Raw genomic sequence first — 19878 nt, 5'->3', positions numbered from 1 at the left:
ATTTTTTTTAAAAAAGAAAAAGATTCCTGCTGTTATTACTGCATTAGTTAGTACTTAGTTTAGTTTCACTGATCACAGGTGTACTCACTTTAGTTGCATTGAGTTTCTACTCTGTGGCCTGTATATTTAAAGTCTTTCTAAAGGAACTGTTTTGGGTTGGTCATAAAACTTGAGAGGAAATGCAATTTGAAATCACATTCAAGACTAATGACTAAAGTTTCCTTGCCAGCGTTAATAAAGTGACAAAAAAAAAATAAAAAAATAAAAAAAACATGTATGAAGAAGAGTCTTTTATTTTGAAGGAGCGCTTGCAGCTGTGGACGTAAACACAGCTCGGTTACAGACAGGTAAGACTGCTGGTACATGTTTGACATCTGAGAAGCTTCTAAGTTTGATTTGCAAATACTTCAGAGTTGAAGGAGGTTTCTGTGTGAACTTGGTAAAAGCTCACCGCCAATAAATCAACTAGAGCTTCGTTAAAATGCTTCGTTTGTTCGCAGCTTGTTTGTTTACTGGGTTGTAGAGAGAAGATACTGAGTCTGTTAAAAGAGTTTATCCTAACAGTTCACTATGTATGTTCGTATTAACCCATTAGACTAGTTTAACCACATAAAATAGAGCAGCTAGCACAAATAAGGAGCTAAAATCTGCAGGAAAAGGAATCAACGGAACTAAATGAACCTTGACCCACTTTTGAGCTCGATAGTAAGCTAGCTCGCTACCTGACGTCTTTTTTTTTTCTTTTCTTTTCTTTTTTTTTTTTACATTATTACGCAAGTTTGGCAAATATCCTTACTTAACTAGCGATGAAAACTAATAACCAAACAGTTTTCCATTTTCTTTCTTTCTTGTGAAAGTTCTGCACCCAGCTGACGTTAGCTTGGTTTAACACATGTCTCAGGATAACAGACATGTTAAAGATGTTTGGGGCAGTTAGTGTCTCAAAACTAATAAATATGTAAAGGAGAAAGAAAGAACTGTTTTAATCTAAAGCTGTATGCAATGACAAAACTGTGTTTTTGCTGAGGCTGAAAAATGAGTCGAAATATTATTGAAATTGCAATGTGGAAAATCCGAAACTCTTAAAATGTGTCACATTAATATTATTATAATGAAATATTTTGCTCTTATTGTGCAAATGTAATGGGACATTCTTGTTTGCTATAGACAGTAAAAAAATCAAAAATTTAAAAAGTAAAAATCCCAACATCACTTTTATTAAGTTATTTATTCATTTAATCCTTATAAATTCAAATTTTTCATACAATGAAGTGTGGAGGCCTCATTTACTTTAATGTAGCCCAATAAGAAATCAAAAGACAATAAACTTGAATATCAATTTTTTTTTTTAAATCTTAAAAGGCAAAGTTGATAAAACAGTTAAAACATTAATGGGAGCATATAAGTTTTTAAAAACAAATTATGGAAATAAAACCAAAGCAGCTGGATGTTAAATAAGAATAAATTAAAAACCTCAATTTTCCTAAAGACAAAAACAAGTCAAGCGTTGTGTTGTTGTGCGTGTTATTCCAGGTTGCAGATGCAAACTGAGGGATGGATTTTACAAGCTCAGTTAAAACAGAGACGTGTGATCCAGTCATTTGAATATATATGGCAAGAGCCTACATTAAAAGACAGCAATGAGGTAAAGTAAGGGGGTAAAAAAGTTCGTCAGGGCCTTATGAATAAATAAAACTAAGTGTCTTTCACACCTTCCATTAAGAGGAGAATTTTAACTATCATCAAGTCTTAATGCAGAGTGATGAACAGTGGACTTAAGATTTGCCACTGATGCAAACATGTATGAAATGTCACTATAATCCAGCACTGTGGTGGAAATCTGCTGAAACAATGCAACTCAAAAATGTCTTTCTGGTATTTTATGGGAGCATTTGTCAAGGGGCTCATGAGCATGTGAAGGTCAAGGATCTTCACAGCAAAGAGCAATATGTTATAAAACTTTTACGCTTGCTAGTTAGAAATTTAGGGCAGGACGACCGCCACAAGTCTCCTGCTCACTTATTTATTTTTTAACTTTCTTGTGGCTTCAGGTTCAGGTCAGCCTGAATGAAAGAGCCCAAGATGTTTCCCATGAAAACAGAGAATGTGACGGCATTTTTTTTTTTACTGAAAACAGGATAAATACACTTAATATTTATATTTTCTAACACAGTACTATCAGAAAAGTTGACTCAGTAAGCAGTTTTCTACAATACAGTGGGAAGCATGATTTATTCCTGCAAAAGAAAACCATCTCTGTTGTAATTTAGTCACCAGTTTGGACACATAATATGTTAAAATCAGCCTCTCAAGTAAATACCCAATTTCTATTTGTTTCAAAAGAAGATGAATGTCAAAATAATCATTCCTGCTAAAATTGTGGCTCATATTTTGATTGCAGTATCTGACAGAAAAATCGCAGTATGATTAATTTTTTTTTTTTTGCATATCGTTCAGCGTTAAGGTTTATCCAGCTCAGCATTTGAATTCTTAACCTAATATTATTGTGTCGACTTCCTCTTCTTTCGTCAGGCTGAAGGTCTTGAGCCATGTCAGCGTGCTCAGCCCTCCTGAACCGGCGTGTGGCCGGAGGCTGCCGCAGAATTTGGTCCGGTGTTCCTGGACCACTGGTCCACATCAGATCAGCCAGTGCAGCTGAGCCAGGCGCAAGAAGGTCTGATGAGGACCAACTGTGGGAGGCAGCAGGCCACCCGCCATTCACCAGAGCCAGGATAGGATCGTTCTTTCAGGAAAAGGCGGTGCTGAAGAACCCGTTTCTAGAGGATGCCTTGCTCAGAGGATACCTGAGGAGACACCTGCCGCAGGAGGTGAGCACGGCGCACAGCGGAGTCTTCAGCTAAAGTTATAAGTATACCAAACAGTGCTACATTTAGATTCTCTAAAAGTGTGTCATGATAGTAGAGGTGAAGAGCAGGAGGTAACATTAACTAGTGATGTACATTTAAAGTGTATACTACAATATTATAATATGGTCCTTAGATAATGTGCTAACAAACTGGTGAGCTGGAACACATGACAGAGGCTACTGGACTAATTTATTTTGACTCATTTATTAAATGGAACCTCAGTTACATGTGCGATTCATGTTTTACTTTAGTTATGCTGCCACAACATCAAGTAAGTCATTTTCTAACAGCCAGTAACAAAGCACATTTTGTTTCATGGTCCATCTTCCCAGTATTTCCAACTGAAAGCACCTAAAGTTGTGGCAACTTGAGCAAACAGCTGGGCAGGATCTGTCTTGTCAGGCAGAACCGCTGAAGTCTTGTTCCTTATCTGTGTGACTGTATTTGTATAAACTTGTTCACAGGTGGTTTTCTCAGACTTGTGTGCATTTGGAGAGCGAGTTGCAAAAGAGGTGGACGGTTGGGGCAGAGAGTGCGAGGTCAACCCTCCACGACTGGTGCACTTTGATCCCTGGGGTCGCAGAGTTGATCACATAGTGACCTCCGAGGCCTGGAAACGCATGAAAGAGCTCTCAGCACAGGAAGGACTGGTCGCCATCGGCTATGAGAGAGCATTTGGGGAGTGGAGGTTTGAAGGCTGCTGTTTTTCAGTTTAGCTTCTATGTCATTCAATTTACAGTTTTGTCAGTTTCTAATAGGATCCACTGTCTGTGTGCTTGTGTGTTTCAGTCGTGTGTACCAGATGAGCAAGTTGTACATTTTCTCTCCGTCGTCTGGTCTCTACACCTGTCCTCTGGCCATGACTGATGGGGCTGCCAAGGTCATCCAGGTGTGTTCAAACGAGTGACGCAAACATGACGAACACAGTATCAAACACTTTGCAAATCTGATATTCATTATGAAGTGTTCTGATCAACTGATCCCTGTGGACTCAGGAATCTGCAGACTGTAACGACAATGTTAAAAATGTGAAGAGATTTAGGTGTATTTATGTCGATTACATTAAGTAGTAAGCAAGAAATCTGTTTTTAATGTTGCAGCATGATGAAAGGAAATGTACTCTTAGGGGCTCTTTTCAGATTTACACTAAAACTGAAATCAGAAAGTCTTAGAATAGCTTTCTACAGCTCACAAAGTCATGCTCACAGTAAAGACAAAGGCTCTTTGATTTTCTCACAGTGCTTCATCACCGATAAAGGAAACATAAGCTCTAAAAAATGCATATAGTTGGAAGAGTTAGATATTTAGAGTCAAAAATTACTGTGCAGCTGCATGTTAAAGAGGATTTTAAAATTGCAGTACATGTAAACATATCCTCATTTTAACCTGATTTATCCGAATAGCTTTTTGACCCTTGTATGTATGCATGGTTGTCTGGCTGTGTGTGAAGTCCGTAGGTGTTTCGTGGCCAGTGGAAGAAGCCTACAGTCGTTTGACAACCCGTCAGCCTGAACGTTTCTGGACGTCTGGACAGTGGATGACTGAGAGACAAGGAGGATCAGATGTGGGTCAGTATTTGTTCCATGGGAACCAGATTTCAAAGCGCACTTTGTGTGGGTTCAAAGCTCATGACTTTTTAAAAATGTCATTAAATGATATCTATATAGGCCACTTAATTGTCATCATGTGTTATTTGTAGAGGAAGTTCTATATTTACATACCCACACAGTTCCTGCTTTTTGGTATTGTCACGCAAATCAAGAGTTTTTATGGTAATACTTAGTGAGTTCCCTCTCTATCGCCTTCAGCCAGCGGCACAGAAACAGTGGCTGTCCCCCAAACCGATGGTTCGTACAAACTACATGGCTTCAAGTGGTTCACTTCTGCGACAGACGCAGACATGACTCTCACACTGGCCAGAGTGCAGGACAGAACGGGAGCAACCACATCGGTACATCCTGCATCTGCACTCCATCACTATCTGTCAGCGTGCACTTTGAATAACTGATAAACAACAATGCACTGTGTGTCGTCTCTGTCCCGCAGGGCAGCAAAGGTCTGTCTCTGTTTTATGCAGAGGTGAGTCGAGATGAGGATGGCCGACTGAGAGGTATAGAGGTTCAGAGGCTGAAGGACAAGCTGGGAACACGACAGATGCCGACTGCTGAGTTACTGCTGGATGGTCTGCCAGCACACAGGGTCAGTTAGACACACCGGGTTATCGCAGTAATGATAACCTCTAATCTGTGCAGAATAATCAATGAGTGTGTTCCAGCAAAGCCAGGGGATGCTCAGTAAAGTGAGAACAAGCAGAACTGTTCTTCTGCCAAGTGGAAAATTCACAGTGGTCTTGTTCTTCCTAACAAAGAGCTATTGACGGCAAGAAGATGTCAATCACACACATTTACTCCTCAGAGCAAACAAGCAGCTTCATTTCTGATTAACTTAAATCCAATATTTAAATAACAGAATTATTAAACCACATGTACTAACAATATACCACTTCTCTCTATTGAGTAACAACATCTTTTAACCTTCACCAACCGAACCACAACACAATCGTTTAGTTTCTTATCTCTTGTCGTTATGTTCTTGGTAGTAAAGCTGCTTACTCAGTGCAGCGTCCTCTCTATTTACTTTGTGTGTTGCATTGTGGGAGAACATTATCCATTGACAGGTCACTCACACCAAATAGAGTAATATAGATTTGAGACGCAGCTCTTGTTTATACTGAAAGACCCCAGAATCCAGGCTGGTGGTAGTTTTTTATAACATGTGTCCTGTCTATACAGCCAAAGTTATGAAAAAAAAAGCTCAGCCAATGAAAAAATAACACAGAAAATACCAGTACAGCTTCTGACCTGTGACTGGATCAGCAGACTACAGCACGCCCATAAGAGCACCCGCTGCAGATCGTCTCTCAGAGCATGCAAATCAAGTAAAACAGAAACACTGTCTCACTGCTTGACAAAAGTCACACATTCAAATGCATAACCGACTCTAACTTGTATGAACTGGAACAAATGAGTGTTCTAGTTGTATTTTAGTAAAGTTTTCGCACGTGCAGCCTCTCAAGTTTGCAGACAGCTGTGATGCTCTGGTTAAATCACGTCCACCTCATAAATAACAGAAACTTTACTATATAAGAGACCTGGCTGTTGTGTAGGGTGTGTGTTTGTTTTGTAGCAACATTATGTCATTTGAATGTACGAGGTGTGTCAGAAAAGTTCCAGGACTGGTGTCACAAAAGATATATTTCGAACCCAAACTACAAACTAGGAGTTTTCCCCTTCAGACCATCAACCAGCTCGTCTACAAAGAGATCCTGCAGCGTTTGCTTCGTTCAGTGAGTGAGAACAGGCGAGAGTTGTGGCAGGACAAGTGATGGCTGCTTCACCATGACAACACGCCTGCTCACAACGCCCTGAGCATCCCACAGTTCCTGGCTTAGAAGAACATCATCATGATGGAGCAACCTCCCCACTCCTGGCTCCGTTGGATTTTTCTCTCTTCCTCAAGCTCAAGGACCCTAGGGGACCCGTTTTGAAGACGTGGACGACATCAAGATGGCTGTGACGACGGAGCTGAGGAGGATCCCGGAAGAATCCTTCCAGGAGTGCATGGCGGCGTGGCAGAGAAGGCTGGGAAAGTGCGTTAGACTCCAGGGGGATTACTTGGAAGGGGAAAACTTGTACTTGGTGGTTTGGATTTGAAATATATCCTTTGTGACACCAGTCCTGAAACTTTTCTGACACACCTCCTATATAGACAGTGGTGCAGAGATGTTTAGCATTGTGTTCTGGTGCTACATTTCTTAAATCACAGACTGTAGATTTATCAACGTTTGTGTCCTGCTGCTCTCAGATAGGTGCAAGGATTTAATAATCTGATTCATAAAGTATTGAGCAGCTGTGGACAACTGATAATGTAACAGTGGCTACAATGTAATTGTTTTGCAGTCCTGGAAATCATCTGTTATTTTTAAAATTATTATTATTTTAATGGTTTCCAGGCCGACTGTGTATGTTTATGCTCCAGTGCAACCACTTTTATCATTTGGAAACTCAACACTACATATTATAGAAACAGGACACCTTTCCCTTGTATTTTAATCTTGCGGTTAAAACCACACTAACTGATTTGTTTTGACATTACCTGACATCCTATTTTGTTTTCTCCAACCACAGCTGTCAGATGAAGGCAGAGGAGTGGCCTCCATAGCTAACATGCTGACTATAACCAGGATCCACAACAGCATCTCTGCAGCATCTGCAATGAGAAGGCAAGATATTGCTTGCATTAGTTCACTGAATCCTGCTCTGATTTTCAAAGACACACTATAAGTAAGCTGATTAATAATGTGTGCATTTGTGTGTAATCACAGGGTGCTCCAGTTAGCTCGTGACTATGCCACTCGCCGCACTGCCTTTGGAAAGCTTCTTAAAGACCACCCACTGCACATGCAGACTCTGGCTAGGATGGAGGTGAGCAGGCAGGGGGTCAACAAACTGCACAAAAACTCCAAAGTTTCCCATCATGCCTCACCAACGTCTTCTTCTGGCATAAACAGGTGGAGACTCGTGGAGCCTTTCTGCTGGTGATGGACGTGTGTCGCCTGTTGGGCCGAGAAGAAAGCGGCATAGCGACACAGCTCGATGCACACCTCCTACGCCTGCTCACTCCTGTGGTCAAACTGTACACTGGGAAGCAGGTGGGCAGCTTGTGTGATGTGACAGTAAACTGGCATGTGGTTGTTTTGTTTGACTTTTATTGATGTTGTGTTTATTCAGGCGGTGGCTGTGGTGTCGGAGGGTCTGGAGAGCTTTGGAGGACAGGGCTACATCGAGGACACTGGGTTGCCCGGACTACTTCGTGATGCACAGGTGAGGTCATAACCGAGCATTTCACAGTCTTTTACAGTTTGTACTTTTCAGACTTACTTCTCTTTTTCTCTCTAAGGTGTTGAGCATATGGGAAGGCACTACAAATGTTCTTTCTCTGGACGTGTTGCGGTGTGTGGCTCGTAGCTCAGGAATGGTTCTTCATGCTTACTTCACCCATACAAAGGTACGAGGACAGATCCTGTCAGACAAGTTTGGTCTTTATAATCTGTGATGTACCTGAGCAGGAATGTGAAGTGCACTTGTTTTCTTCTCCATGCAGTCCCTGCTTGCAGGCGCATCAAGTGTTTCCTCCCTGGCCCCGGCTGTGAAAGCGGTGGATGGTTCTCTCTCTGAGCTGGAGGAGTTTGTTCAGGTAGCCGCTACCAGAGGACAGAGCTACCTTGAGCTGGCAGCCAGAGACCTGGCATACAGCCTGGCGCGCATCTACACAGGTACAACAGAGACACACTCGGATACAATAAGAGCTGCAATGAATAGGCGATTAATCGGTCACCAGAAAATATATTGGCTGTTTACATTTTTTTATATAATCAATAAATAGTTTATGCTTTTTGAAATTTAGAAACATTACCTTGGGCTGACAGACATTCCATCCTGTAGACCAAATAATCATTTGACTCATAAATAATGAAGTCAATCATAGTGTCATCCCTACAAAAGTCCCTTTTACCTTCATACACCTCTCTCCCTCTCTGTATGTTACCAGGTGCCCTTCTCATCGACCACGCATGTTGGAAAGGAGCTTCTCCATCTGACACCTACGCAGCTCTCAGGTAATAAAAAATACTTAAAAAGTTAATAAAGTACAACTTGTATTTTGCATTTATGTCTCATATATGCTTTCATCTTCCTCTAACAGGTGGTGTGAACAGGACATGTGTCCTGTGGCAACTAAACAGAAGAGAGGCTGCTATGATTCCAGCACTCCACCACTCGATGCTGCGTTGGTCTACGATCAGCTGATAGATATCTGAATGATTGTTGAATACTGGTCAATGTATGGCTTGATCTGCTTTCGCTGAGCCCCAGTCTAGCAAAGTGCCACACAGAGTTACTGTATCCCACGTTTGTAATTTTATAGATGACTGAGAACTCGTGCTATTAAAGATGAAAATGCAGTCCTGAATAAGCACATGAATGAAACTGAGAATAGGATTTCAACTGTAATCTAGTCTGTATATAGCATTTATGTTGTTTAGTATTTTTTGTAGTTACTTATGTATATACCGTATTTACATTCTTTCCACAAGAAACATGAAGCTATAGGTTGACTGTTTATGAAGCGTACATGTGATTTTGGAGGACTGAATGTTTAAAAAGCACGTAAATATAGCGAGACCAGGCTTTTCACAGTCATGGCCATTCCCACGGTTATTCGATTTCGAAGACTTGAACAAGTAAACATCAACAGAATAACAAGATCACAAGTCAGAGGGAAGAAGGGACCCAAAGCTGATGCTGCTCTGTTGGAGCGTCACATACATGCTGCCTTCTAGTACTGTTGGAAAAACTACAAGTGTGATCTGATGCGTGAGCTTCAGAGCTGTTGAAACAATGGTAACATAACCTAATTCTTTTGACTTGTGTTGGGATGAATTCTCTTGTGTGTTGAGTCTTTTTGTGTCATTGTGCCTTCAAGCTGCATATCTGAAATGTAATTAAAGCAAAACATGCTGACAGAGCTGCTAAGGGATGCACATCTTTTTAAAAACAAATGAATAAAGACTACATTAAATGCACAAGTAATGTTTTCTAAACTCCTCTACAGATTTTTGCATTTACTGTGGATATTAAATCATGGTACCTGACGAAGTATACTGTATAGTACAGATTTGCAGTACTTGCACGTTACTTAAAATTTACCTGATAGCTTTAGTTACTAATTACAGATTGATGTTTTTCTATTCTAAACAAGAGGAACTTTTAAATTATGATGTTTTGTTTCAGATGAAACCACACAAGATTACTCGCTAAGTTGATGTGAAATTATTTAACTACTTTTATAGTAATTTTTCATTAAAAATGCAGAATATTCCACTGGAGCAGATCTATGCAACTATTTAGCTCATTCGTTTTTTTTTTGTTTTTTTTTATTGGACCAAATAAGCACTGTGAAAATGTCACTTTACATCCACTATGTGCAGATTTTAAAATAAACCAAACGTTCAGTTATTCAAGCAAAATAGTTAACATATTGGACTTAATATTTAATAGTTGTAGCTAAAGCAGGAAAATCCTGCTTTAACATTCATGGTGAGGCAATATTAGTCTATTGGCATAGCACACTATGAACAAAGACTGTTTTCCTGCATTGAGTTATTTCTGTACTTTATTTACTTTATTACATGAACATGCTTTTACTAAACTATTTTTTAAAGGAAGAAGTTTCACTATTTTCACAGGGTGGTATTTGCACTTAAGTAAATGATTGAGCAATCCCCTTATGCAGTTACTTTTTATTTTTTATTGAAAACTTGACAAATACAGACAAACAAATCTTTCCCTTTAGGCTAAGCAAGTGTAAAACCAAATGCAAAATGGGCATCAATTAAATTTAAAATGAAGATATAGGAACACACAAAAGGCAAGAAATTCAGCATGTTGTGTTGTTTCGCCCGTTTGAAACGTGAGTTTACGAGGCGTCCTTGAACGCGGCGCAGGTCTAAACCAGAGGAGGAGCTCCCGACGAACAAGGTGGACAGAATGTACACGGACACCGAGTCCGAGTCCACACGCTGTTTACGGGCTTAAATACCAAGTAGAGCCGCGGAACTGAAGCTACCGCTACATCAGCACCGACATGTACGAGTAGTTTCGTAAGTTTTTCTTTTTTTTTTCAGCTGACAGGTCCGGACCGCCGGAACCAAACCGACCTCAGTCCTGCTGAGCAGCAGCAGAATGGACGCTGGATAAACTCAGCATGGATCTCAGAGTTTTGCTGTCACTGCTGCTGTTTTCGTGTCACCGAGGGGTCGCTTCAGGCTCCAGGATCCTCAGGAACCAGCCTGCTGGACTGTCCTCAAACACAACAGTGACCATGACGTCTGAGAGCAGCAGCGACGAGGTGAGGTTTGACAGACAAACACGCTGTTGGTGTCAAATGTTGTTGATCAGGTGTGTGTGTGTGTGTGTGTGTGTGTGTGTGTGTTGCGGTTTGATCCGGAGCTTCCAGGTTGTCCGCACGTTTTGTTTTTCTCCAGCTGTCACATGATTGTGTGACCAGTTTCATATAAGATGCATCAGGGCAAAGTTTTATGTACCAGGGGGAATCTCCAGGTGCAGGTGAAGGATCAGATATGCTGCAGCTAAAGAACATCTCTAATACTTCCTAGATTTAAAAGTAAATGTTTGTTTTGTCCACAACTTAAGATATTCAGGAGGAAAGAAACGAGAAACTATTGACAGGATCTTTCCCCCCCCCTATTATCAAAATAGTTGCCAACCAGTTTCAAAGCTGACAACTAATCATTTAATCATTGCAGCTCCATTGTCTGTATATACTGATCATCAGAGTGAGTTTTTTCTTCTGTAATTAATTCTAATGACTGAAAATACAGTTAAAAATAACTACTCCTTGCCTCACACACCCTCACATGAAGGTTTAGCATTTGTATTCATAAATTCGTTATTCATTCATTTAAAAAAAGAAAAAAAAAAAACACACACAATCTTAATTTATCAGATCTTGCCAAGACTGGTTTATCTTTTAGGCAAAGCTGATCAAACACCCAGAGGTCCCACAGGTCCCATTTCCACTGTGAGGCATTTACTTGGTGGTAATCTGATTAACTGCACTTTTATTTAGGAATATGCACCATTAACATTATATCTTGAGCTGAACTGGTGAAGTCAGGCCGGATTCACAGTTTTCCTCGAATCGACTGCGTCCTCATCCTAAAGTCTTTCCTTGTATCAGTTAATATTTGATGTAGCTGATGGTAAACACACTCTCTGGCTCTCTCAGTTCAATACAAAACCTCTGCCTCAAATTCTGCCTTAAGAAGTTTATAGTTGCTGTTTTGTGCAACTGACTGTGTGTTTGTTGCTGAAGGTTTAGTTAGTGATGGTGTTGATCTGGACTCTATCATAACTGTGTTTCTGATGTTCTTCCCCCTACATGTTTGTAAATCAGGTGGGTTAGAGAAAGCTCCTGATATAATGCTGTCTCCTCGTGGATGGTATAAATCAAAACACAGCATGTAAATATAGACTGTATGGCTGACTTATATTTAAACACATAGAGTCTTAAGTTACGACTGGGTGTCCAGAGCTATGTCATTTTAAAAGTGTGGCAGCAATATGTTAAGAATCTTTGGGTAGATTAAGTTTCACCAATGTTTTATTTTGCAACAATGCAGTGAAGTTTGTTTCTCTGTCAGGTTTTGTCCAAATGTCTGGTCAGTTTACAGGTTTACATGCTGTTACATATAGTGAATGCTGTTATGTTTGATCGAGATGCAGAGACATGCTGTATTTTCGAGCATCAGAGCACTGCCGCATGTTGAGTGCAGTTTGTGCTTAGCTTTGAATTTAAGACGCTTTAACAAGTACATTTTTTGTCCACTTTACATTCATAAACCTCCACAGCAGGGGTGCCCAATCCTGGTCCTCGAGAGCCCCCTATCCAGCATGTTTTAGATGTTTCCCTCTTCCAACAGACCTGATTCACATGATCAGGATCGTTATCAGGCTTCTGCAGAGCTGGATGATGAGCTGATCATTTCAATCAGGCTCTCGAGGACCAGGATTGGGCACCCCTGCTCTACAGTCATGAGAGAAAGAGACTTGGTTTGATTTCATTTTATTATGAGGATATTCCTAAAATAAAATTAGTCCCAAGATGTACGCTGCTCAGCATGAATAACAGCAACATGATATTTAACCAAGCAAAAAAAACAAATAGTTCAACATATGCCTTATCAGACAATACAATTGAATCCGCTGAATGACTCCCTTCATCCTCACAGGGACAATGAGACCGACTTAGAACCCAGACTGTGGTGAAAGTTTGACCAAAAGGAGGAACAAAACAGTTTGGAGCTCCGTTCACATTTTATTACATAATGCTGATAGTTTTTGCTGTGTCAGCTGTCTCAGCAGGGATTCCCGTATCAACACTTTGAGCAATGTTGATAAGAAATTGGAACACTCATGTGCGTGTTTGTGTGTTTTGCAGTGCGACCTTGTGATGAACCGCAGTGCAGCAGATCGCTGTGCGTTCGTGAAGAACACACCGGACTGCTCCATGGAGGATGGCTTCATCAACTACCTTTACACTGCCTTCTGCCTGCTACCTCCCAACCTCACACCTCTGGCCATCACTCTCTGTGTAAGTGTTTGGGTGTGAAAAAGTTGTCATACATCAACACGAAACTCTGCATCTCATAGCATCGATGAGGAAGTTCGCTGTGGGAGAACCAGGCGTGACGTAAAACACTTTTCACTGTTTGCCACATAACGGATTTTCATATGAACGTTTGACTTTTTCGTTTCCTCTCTTCGCAACATAACCAGATTGTGTTACTCAAAATAGCATTAAGCACTCCGCTGGGGCGAAAACAGTACGAGAGAGATCCTGCAGACAAAGTCCACCTTGAAAAGTGTGCTGTCGTAGGAAATAAATGTCTCCGCTGCAGATTAGGAACAATGAGATCAGGGGAGTCAACTCAGGCCAATGCATTCAGGCTAATTCTTGTTTATGGAGCTTTTGTCTGAGTGCACAAACTCCAGCAGTACTTTGGTTTTCTACAAGTGTGTGTCACTAAAACAACAGTTTGAGTGACTCTGCTTTCTTCTGCCTCTCCACAGATTATATGGCTGTTCTTTCTGTTTGTAGTTCTTGGACTCACTGCTTCTAAGTTGTAAGTGTCTCTCATGTTGCCACAGTCAATGTGTCCCGTTTTTATGTGGACGTAGAAAATGAAAGGCCACATTCACACACCACACACACACACACTTATTCCCTCAGCTTTGTCAGCTTAACAGTCACATGAAGAAGAGTCACATGGCTCACACGCACACACACACACTTATTCCCTCAGCTTTGTCAGCTTAACAGTCACATGAAGAAGAGTCACATGGCTGTGGAGGGTTTTTTCGTCGTCGTTTCACTTGAGTTGTAAAATTGTGAGATTTCCTCAAAGGAAGCACGGTCATTCCCACTCTCTCCATTTCTCCACCAGTGCACAAATAGTTAAGAAGCTGCTGTTGGTTTAATATACAGTAAAATGTCCTGAACTATTACGATTTATTCATGTTTATTATGTTTATTTTTTCTTCCAGTTTCTGTCCCAACCTGTCAGCCATCTCCTCCACCCTACACCTCAGTCACAACGTGGCCGTATCCTTTCTCCTCGTCCTCTGAACACCACCCACACCTCTCAGTTTAGCATTTCTTTTCAGACTTGTTGGACTTCTAAATTACATTTTTTTTTTTTGTGAGGAATAGTTTCCTTAACTGCCGTCCGTGCTGAGGGCGTAACATTTCTGGCTCTCGGCAACGGAGCTCCGGACATCTTCAGCGCCATGGCAGCGTTCTCCCACCCACACACTGCTGGGCTGGCGGTCGGGGCCTTGTTTGGTAGGAACAGACCGGGTTTCGCATAAACACCAAGATAAAATAAATGAAACAAGCCTGAAACTGCGCAACTCTCTTTGCTCTTTCAGGAGCTGGTATATTTGTCACCACAGTCGTGGCGGGAAGTGTGGCGCTGATAAAACCATTCGCTGTGGCCTCCCGCCCATTTCTACGTGATGTTATCTTCTACATGGGGGCAGTGTTTTGGACTTTTCTCATGTTGTACAGAGGAACTACGACGCTGGGAGAAACACTGGGTATACAAGAGTTTGTCTGTTGGTCCTTCTTGGTGGACACTGACGGTTAATTTGCAGAGTTAAACCAACTTCTGTAACACTTTGAACTCTTACTAGACTTGACAGAACATTTCCTTCTCTGGGAGCCACCCGTCCATTTTTATTGTTATTTTTTTTATTACTTCCTGTTTGTTTATATGTCGTAAGGATATGAAAGTTTCTCTATGAGTCAAGAAAGTTCTGTTGGCAAAGATCCAGGAAATTACTGCTACTACAACTGTTGAACTTTACTAAAAGAACTAAATCTGGCTCATGTGACTTCCAATCAGTGTGTGTTCTTGGGTAAACGCCACCATCCAGATGTCGATTTTAAACAAACTCAATAGTCTCTTTTATTTCCTTAAAGAATCAGAGGATTTTGTAGCTTTGCAAATTGAAGACTACAAGCATTTTTGTCCCTGAATGCAGTTCAAAAACACAGCAGTACTTTTCTGTGACTATCCTGCTCTGTGGTGGCACATACAAACACGTTTGTATATCAAAGTATGAAACTCGGATTCAGAACTCCGCACACTGAGAATGATTACTTTAGAGTGATAGCTACAAATCATGTGAAGCTGAGAAAAGCAGGAGAAAGTGCTTTCACACATTGCCTCGTTTAAGTATTTATTGTGTTTTCAGTGATTAAAGTTTTGTACATTTCATAGCTTTCTTATTTTTATGTATTTTGGGGTTCTTGGCAGCTTTGTGCTTGTTTAATACTTATGGTAACATCCTCTAGCTGTGCTTTTTGGGTTTCATACACGACTCTGAAACAAACAAATAACACTGTTCCGAGTCCTGTGCACAGAATGAAGTTGATGCATGTTTGTATTCGTACAGGAGGAAAAGAAGTGGGAAGGAATATGGGGGGGAAGAGGGCAGTGGCACTGAGATAGGCAGTATATCTGGCACAGCTAGCTAAATATCAAGTTTGTTGATTTTCCTTTGACAGCATAATGTTTTTAAACCCCACACAGACAGCGGACTGCATGCCACTGTATCTAGTTTTAAGAACAGCTTATCCCCAGCTTCTGACATTGCCATATTTCCTTTTTCCAGGCTACCTGAGCCTCTACGTGGTGTATGTCCTGACTGTCATCATCAGTGCCTACATCTACAACCGGAGAAAATATTCAGTGAACACGAGCATCCAGAATGTTTCACATGTTCCAGGTTAGACACATGCAAGTGTAGAAAAAACAACAACCAACAGGTTTCCACGGCTCCCTGTGGTGATCTTGTGTTTTTCTTTCTTTGCAGCAGAGTTTAATTCGTCCGACTCGTCAGATGATGACGTTCCCTGCCTGACTGGTGGGGCTATCCAGCAGGACTATGGTAGGAAAGCAGCACCTGTCAACAAATTAATATATCTGTTAACATGCAAAAAGACTTTTTTATGAAGAGGGCCATAACATGCACATGTGCTGGTGTTGCAGAGTCGGAGTACAGGCCGCTTCTGCCCTACTCCGAGTCCACGAGTCAGATCCTGCTGAGCTCTCTGAATCCAGTGGACCACAGAAAGTGGAGGAGGAAATCATGGAGGTGGAGGGCTCTTAAAGTAGTCAAGGTATATATGTGTGTATAAGCCGAAGCAGATGAACCCACTTGAGATTCTACTTGTAATGTAAATTATTTGGGGGCTTTTTGTCTTCTGCCCATCAGACTCCTCTAGAGGTGCTGCTGCTGATCTGCATCCCTGTGGTCGACCCTGACAAAGAAGACAAAAACTGGAGACGCCCACTAAACTGCCTCCATCTGATCACTGCTCCGCTGGTGTGTGTGCTCGCTTTCCAGTCTGGAGCATGTAAGTCAAGTCACCGTTTCTCTAAAACAACATCTGCTGCACCAGAGTGCTTTCTGGTAAAATATATATATATATATATATATATATATATGATTGACAATAATTGTATTGTTTTTATTGTTTGTATTGTTTTTATTAAGGCACTATTCTTCTCTGGTACTTGTATTCTTATTTTATTTACTTTTATTTTTTACTTTTTATTTTTATTCTTATTTGGAATTACTTGTTTACTTTAACTGTTTTGCTTGCTTTAACTGTACTCTGGCAAAACAATTTCCTTCGGGATGAATAAAGTTTATCTTTATCTTTATCTTTATCTTTATCTTAAAACAACCTAATCGATCAGATTTATATAGCGCTTTTGTCAGCACTCAAAGACGCTTAACACTGTCAGTTATTCATTCACACACATTCCTTCGATTCGCTACAATTATAGCCACAGCTGCCTACGGCCCCTACGACCACCACCTCAAACAATCCATTTATACGCATCCACACCAGGCAAGGTGGGTCAAGTGTCTTGTCCAAGGACACAACGACCATGACACAGGTTACAGGGCAGAATTGAACCGCCCGCCTTCCGATCGTTGACCGACTCGCTCTACCACCTGAGCCACAGCTGCCCAAATCAACCTAACAAGTTTAAATATTGGGGTTAAGACCCTGTAGTGTTCTTTATGGTGTGATTTCAATCAAGTCATTTACATTTTAGCAATTAAAATCCTACAAAAACTTTATAAAACACCACTTTACCGGATTATTACACATAATAAAGTGGAGTATTGTTAATTATGACCTTACCAATGTATACATTTCACAAAAACTATTCAGTCTTATTAAATATAGAGCCTAACTTAAGTATGTAAGTGGATCAACTTTCAGGGTAAAGGTAGCATGACAATATTCATCTAATTATGGCTACATTATAACTCCTTTTCAACTGCTGTCTAGATGGAGAATATATGATCCAAGGGCAGTTTCCTCTCTGGCTGCTGGTTCTTCTGCTGGGACTTTTCCTGTCTGCTATTGTCTTCTGCACAACCACCAATGACTGTCCTCCCAAATATCATTCAGTAAGTATATAAATATATTAAAAAAAAGGAACAGATAATGTCCAAAACATACAGGGAATACGGGCTTTTGAGGTGTGGGGTGGTGAGGGTTAAGGATTACCAACTTGAGATCTTGTCTTGCATAATATCATCATAGTCCACAGTCACGCTAGCAGCTCTGTGAGGCTCCACGGAAGCACAGCAGTGCTTTGATATAAATAGCAACATCAGATATAATGTCTAGCTTTGTGTGTTACCATGTCGACATTAACTGATTAGCGCTGAACACAAAGTGCAGCTGACTCTGACTATTTATTGATGGTGCTCACAGAATAGTCAGAGGATCACCAGGTCAGTAGGATTCCTCCTGGGAACTATGAACAGTGAGAAAATTTAATGTAAATGCATGTAATTGTTGAGATATTTCACACTGCCATCCATCGAGACCTGCTGCAAACAAAAACACATGTATTTATTATAAAGCCTTCAACATTAGATCCACATCGCTGCTCTTAAAACATTTTTGTTGTAGTTTTGAGTGTGATGATGAAATATGTTCAGTTGCATGTGATTCTCATGTTGTTTTGCTCTCTCCAGCTCTTTGCTCTTTTGGGCTTCGTGGTGAGCGCAGTGTTAATCAGCGCAGCGGCCTCCGAAGTGGTCAGTCTCCTGCACATGCTCGGGGTGGTGCTGAGTCTCAGCAACACTGTGCTGGGGTTGACTCTCTTGGCCTGGGGCAACAGCATAGGAGGTGATACCTGAGGTTCTAGTTTATAAAAAAATCCAAAATATAAAAAACTGATACCTGGACTTGAAATGATCTGTATGTCTCTTTTTTTTTCAGACTGCTTTTCTGACATCACCATCGCCCGGCAGGGTTACCCACGGATGGCTATATCTGCCTGCTTTGGAGGCATCATTTTCAGTATCCTTAATTTCATATGAGAGTCCGTGTCAGTATAATCTGACTCACCAGATGTAGACTGGGGGTATAAGCCTACCACTGGCCATGCATGTCACATGGTTTTCCCCTTTCGCTATCAATAGTCCCTTTTACTACAGGAAACAACCACCACCTTAGGACATTAACCTACCATACTGACAGTTTCAAGTTTTGCCATAAGTTTGCATTGAGCCATAAAGCAGTCCAGCTCTCTTTATCAGTTATTTAGCTGTTTTAATAATAGTTCTTGCCTCCTTGCATGCAAATGTTCCACCAAAACAGTTCTCCTGTCACTTTTTTTTTTTTAGATATGATTTCAGAAATTTGAGTTTTTTTTTTTTTTTTTAGGGGCACATCCTGGACTTAGCACCATCCAATATAATTGATTGGTTTAACATAAAAATACAAACTCACTCGAGCTTCCCCTCCCCTATAGCAGAATGATAGTAAGGTGCAGCCTGACTATTCTGCACAGCGCTATGGCTGAATGAACTGAACAGCATGAATGGCTGTGTGAGACTAGAGTCTGTATAAAAACATGACTAATGGATGAGCTTGTAAGAGGCTGGTAATGACTGTGTCCTTGACTGTAATCTCTTCAGACATGCTGCTTGGAGTGGGTTTGGGATGTTTGCTGCAGATGGTTAAAACACAGTCGGATGTGCAGGTATTCTTCTCCTCACACATGATCAATCATGCAGAGAAATGTAGAAGTCTCAGTTACATATGATGGTTTTGGACCCAATGAAGATAATTTCTTTTTTTTTTTTTCTCCTCAGTTTGAAACGGAGGGTTTGTTGACGTGGGTTCTTGCAGGATCTCTGGGTTTGTCTTTGGTCCTGTCTTTTGTCATCGTTCCACTGTGCCAGTTCCACTTGGGTCGAACCTACGGGATCTTTCTCCTCGTCTTCTATGTCATCTTTCTAATCGTTGCCCTTCTCACCGAGTTCGGCGAGATCCACACTATATCGACCTGACACTGTGGCCCGTCTGAAAAAATGAGACGTCGCCACAGCATACTGGAGCAGAGGCTGCGATGAGTGCAGACAAATGCCATCTTCTTCTCCACATAACTTTAATGAACTATTTATAAGTGAATCAGAAGTACATTTTGTTGCACTCACAGCCAAAGCGTGGTTTGCTAGTGACACTAGGCAGCAAAGGAAAGACTTTTCTGCTCAGGGAGGCATGAACCTAATCACACTGTGCCTTTATTCAGCTTCTTGTTTGTGTTCACTGGAGCTGTGATTGCACTTTGTGAGTCAAGAGAGACAACATGGGTTGTAAAGTTGTAATTTAAAACGTTGTAAATTATCTCAATGTACTGTAAATCAAAATGTTAACTACCTTGTACAAAGCTGCTTTTGGGATAATTAAATAATTTTGGTTTGGTATTTGTTTTTAAAGGTTGTATGCACCTCATTCCTCACTTAACTGACAGATGGTATGTTTA

General features: G+C 40.9%; 2 protein-coding genes across 4 annotated transcripts; both read left to right on the top strand.

Annotated features, from left to right (window-relative positions):
* Positions 1 to 327: 327 nt before the first annotated feature.
* Positions 328 to 9513, top strand: LOC103357459 (uncharacterized). Of its 2 annotated transcripts, XR_520202.1 has the most exons (16): positions 328 to 347; positions 2533 to 2828; positions 3332 to 3555; positions 3657 to 3756; positions 4318 to 4435; positions 4676 to 4818; positions 4914 to 5066; positions 7055 to 7149; positions 7252 to 7351; positions 7438 to 7578; positions 7658 to 7750; positions 7827 to 7934; positions 8031 to 8202; positions 8478 to 8544; positions 8631 to 8811; positions 8861 to 9513. XR_520202.1 is itself a non-coding variant. In XM_008282030.1 (15 exons), exons 2-15 carry the CDS (start codon positions 2550 to 2552, stop codon positions 8743 to 8745), a joined length of 1908 nt encoding a protein of 635 aa, XP_008280252.1. In that variant the 5' UTR covers positions 328 to 347; positions 2533 to 2549; the 3' UTR covers positions 8746 to 9513. The 2 variants fall into 2 exon arrangements, 1 of the variants encoding a protein (XP_008280252.1); XM_008282030.1 differs by having other exon boundaries at positions 8631 to 9513.
* An 837-nt stretch (positions 9514 to 10350) lies between these two features.
* Positions 10351 to 19831, top strand: slc8b1 (solute carrier family 8 member B1). 2 transcript variants are annotated; one of them, XM_008282028.1, is made up of 15 exons: positions 10351 to 10835; positions 12948 to 13100; positions 13580 to 13632; positions 14054 to 14111; positions 14246 to 14351; positions 14438 to 14605; positions 15686 to 15799; positions 15890 to 15961; positions 16063 to 16193; positions 16289 to 16430; positions 17382 to 17503; positions 18080 to 18233; positions 18327 to 18407; positions 19028 to 19092; positions 19205 to 19831. In XM_008282028.1, the coding sequence occupies exons 1-15, from the start codon at positions 10692 to 10694 to the stop codon at positions 19400 to 19402; spliced, it is 1761 nt and encodes a 586-aa protein (XP_008280250.1). In that variant the 5' UTR covers positions 10351 to 10691; the 3' UTR covers positions 19403 to 19831. The 2 variants fall into 2 exon arrangements, with proteins under 2 accessions (XP_008280250.1, XP_008280249.1); XM_008282027.1 differs by having other exon boundaries at positions 10352 to 10835; positions 15887 to 15961.
* Positions 19832 to 19878: the final 47 nt, after the last annotated feature.

This window comes from Stegastes partitus, unplaced genomic scaffold, assembly GCF_000690725.1.
Source record: "Stegastes partitus isolate 25-593 unplaced genomic scaffold, Stegastes_partitus-1.0.2 Scaffold255, whole genome shotgun sequence".
Taxonomy (NCBI): Eukaryota; Metazoa; Chordata; class Actinopteri; family Pomacentridae; genus Stegastes; species Stegastes partitus.
The sequence above is the reverse complement of the archived record's forward strand: the minus strand, read 5'-3'. Positions and strand labels throughout refer to the sequence as shown.

Excerpts from the sequence above, each read along its gene's own strand:
- LOC103357459 (XM_008282030.1), top strand. The coding sequence starts at position 2,550 with ATGTCAGCGTGCTCAGCCCTCCTGAACCGGCGTGTGGCCGGAGGCTGC. Across the intron at positions 5,067-7,054 it reads ATGGTCTGCCAGCACACAGG|CTGTCAGATGAAGGCAGAGG; the intron begins GTCAGTTAGACA and ends CTCCAACCACAG. Across the intron at positions 8,545-8,630 it reads GACACCTACGCAGCTCTCAG|GTGGTGTGAACAGGACATGT; the intron begins GTAATAAAAAAT and ends TTCCTCTAACAG.
- slc8b1 (XM_008282027.1), top strand. The coding sequence starts at position 10,692 with ATGGATCTCAGAGTTTTGCTGTCACTGCTGCTGTTTTCGTGTCACCGA. Across the intron at positions 13,633-14,053 it reads GGACTCACTGCTTCTAAGTT|TTTCTGTCCCAACCTGTCAG; the intron begins GTAAGTGTCTCT and ends TTTTTCTTCCAG. Across the intron at positions 16,431-17,381 it reads CGCTTTCCAGTCTGGAGCAT|ATGGAGAATATATGATCCAA; the intron begins GTAAGTCAAGTC and ends ACTGCTGTCTAG.